Below are 2234 nucleotides of genomic sequence, written 5' to 3' on the forward strand. Positions count from 1 at the left end.
GCTATAAGGAGACTGGGACCTTACAGAACACAAAAACCACACTCGTACACACAGAAAGAAATTTAATTCAAGACACTGATTGATTCCTAAATTTGGTTCTGTTTGTTTTTCCTCTCCATATGCTTATGTCAAAGCTTCTTTCATTGCGGACAAAATGGTACTGCAAATTGAAGAACTTCATCACATGTAAAAGTTTCTGCTTCCAAAAAAGAGCAGCTGCTGCTTTGTTGTTTTAAAACATACAGAAAGGGTACATTTAATTCCACTTCTTTCTACTACATGACATACCACAGCGTGATGGTTTAGGCCCTGCCAGGACATGAGACCATGTTGCTGTTGCTCGGGGGTCGGGGTAGAAGTGTCCACCTGGGCGGTGGTGAGTCCAGGGGTGGCCGCGGGGCTGTGCTCCTGCTCCTCGGCAGCCTGGGAGTCCCGGGGCTCCAGCTGCTGCATGAAGCGCTCCCTGCACCTCTCCACGACCATGTCGACCAGCCGGTGCACAAGCTCCACTGCCCGGTGCTGCAGGAAGGGCTGCAGATCCCGCGCCAAGGCCTCCCTGTCCAGCCCGTCGAGGCACAGATGTGCGATGCTGGTGGCGTATAACACATCTATCACCCAGCAGCACTCGCTGACCAAGTCCAGGAGACGCTGCCGCAGCATCTCCCTGCATTGCTGAAAAATGCGGCTGAAAGCTAACCGCGGGCACTGGGTCTGCAGCCCGCCTGTTGTACTGGTGGCGGGCAACTGATGGACGGGAGGAGCGCCGCCAGAAAGTCATCTCCAGAAAATCTTCCTCTGACCGCACAGAGTAGATGACGGACCAGACAGTCTGCCTGCAAAGGGGGCACGACGCTTTCCTCTTGACCCACCGCACAATGCAGCCCAGGCAGAACTGGTGGAGACAGGGGAACGCATAAGCGGCGCCATCTTGGGTCTCGCTGCAGATGGGGCAAGTCCACTCACTCCCTTCAGCCATGTTGGCTTGTTGTGGCAGGCTGGGGAGAGCCGAGGATGAGGAGCTGCTCCCCATCGCTGGTGTCACACGCTGCACAATGGAGAAAGGCCCCGGTCACTCCCTGTCCCGGCGAGGGGAGGAAGAAATGCCCAGGCCCCTGGAGAAGGACACCCTGCGGCTCCCCGAGCCCCTTCACCCACCCCACTGGGACGCTCTCCCGCACAGCTCACCTCTGCAGCTGCGAGCGCTCCTGACGGTGCCCGGCTGCCTGACCCAGGCAGGGCCGGGGAAACACAGGGGACGGCTCCGGTACGGTCACCGAGAGCTGCCGACATCAGCCACCAAAGCACCCCCCAGCACCCGGAGCAGCCGCGCTCGACCTCCACACCTCACAGACACGCTCAGCAGGAGTCCAGGCACGAGCCACGCTGGGCCGGGCTCTGCCGGTGCCTGAATACAAGGAGGGAGGGACGTGAGGTCACAGACCCTCGCTCTGTGATGTCACAGACCACCGCTCTGTGACGCGGCAGTGGGACGCCTGTCTCCATGGCGCTTGCCCGTGTCGGGGCGTGGCTGGCCCTGGCACTCGTGCAGATGGAAAATGCAGTCGTTCCCCTATTCCCTGGACATAGAAACGAGCCACTCTGCCATGGCTTGTACCTGTTCCACTGCAAGCACAAGAGGTCTAGAGAAGACATAGCTGAAGCACGGCAGATGAGAAGAAGCCGTCAGCAATGCATGTGAGGAAACGCGAAAGCAGAGGCACAGTTTGCGCAGAAAATGCCCTGATTATGGCTGAAACACAGTTCTCCCTTCCAGAGAACCGTGGAGAGTTGCTCATTACAGGGAACTGACGCCCAGAAAGGGTTTCTCTGCATCCCCTGCCCTAGCCATCACATACAGCTTAAGTTAACTGGAAATGGCGGTACAATGGAAAATGCTGTTTGCCTGGAATTCCTCCATTTGATAAGCGGAGAGACACGCTGGAGGGAAGACTTGGGATGGCCATAGCTGGAAGAGTAAAATCTCCTGGAAAACCTGTGAGATGGACATGGGTTCTGATGAATGGAAGTTTCAAAGCTGTTTATAAGAGAGCTTAACACCAAGCATAGTGTGGTGGTTTAGGCCCTGCTGGGACCCAAGACCATGTTGCCACTTGTTGCGGATTAAAGTATTGACATGGTAAAGATTTAGGAAAATAATCTAGATTTATTAATAACTAATAACTGTCAATACAAAATAACTCAGAAAGAAAAGCGACTTATTCAGGTTCTAAAAT

General features: G+C 55.1%; 1 protein-coding gene across 1 annotated transcript in view; it reads right to left on the minus strand.

Annotated features, from left to right (window-relative positions):
* The window catches only part of LOC113490546 (E3 ubiquitin-protein ligase Topors-like), a 20779-nt gene extending 19455 nt beyond the window's left edge, over positions 1 to 1324 (minus strand). Inside the window, exons 1-2 of the mRNA XM_026867068.1 lie at positions 1186 to 1324; positions 699 to 1045 (exon numbers count right to left, since the gene is read on the minus strand). Of these exons, the coding sequence (XP_026722869.1) occupies positions 699 to 1045; positions 1186 to 1290 (452 nt within the window). The 5' untranslated portion in view covers positions 1291 to 1324. The remainder of the gene's footprint in view (positions 1 to 698; positions 1046 to 1185) is intronic.
* Between the last annotated feature and the right edge of the window lie 910 nt (positions 1325 to 2234).

This window comes from Athene cunicularia, unplaced genomic scaffold (assembly GCF_003259725.1).
Source record: "Athene cunicularia isolate RWA unplaced genomic scaffold, athCun1 SCF_13, whole genome shotgun sequence".
Lineage (NCBI taxonomy): Eukaryota > Metazoa > Chordata > Aves > Strigiformes > Strigidae > Athene > Athene cunicularia.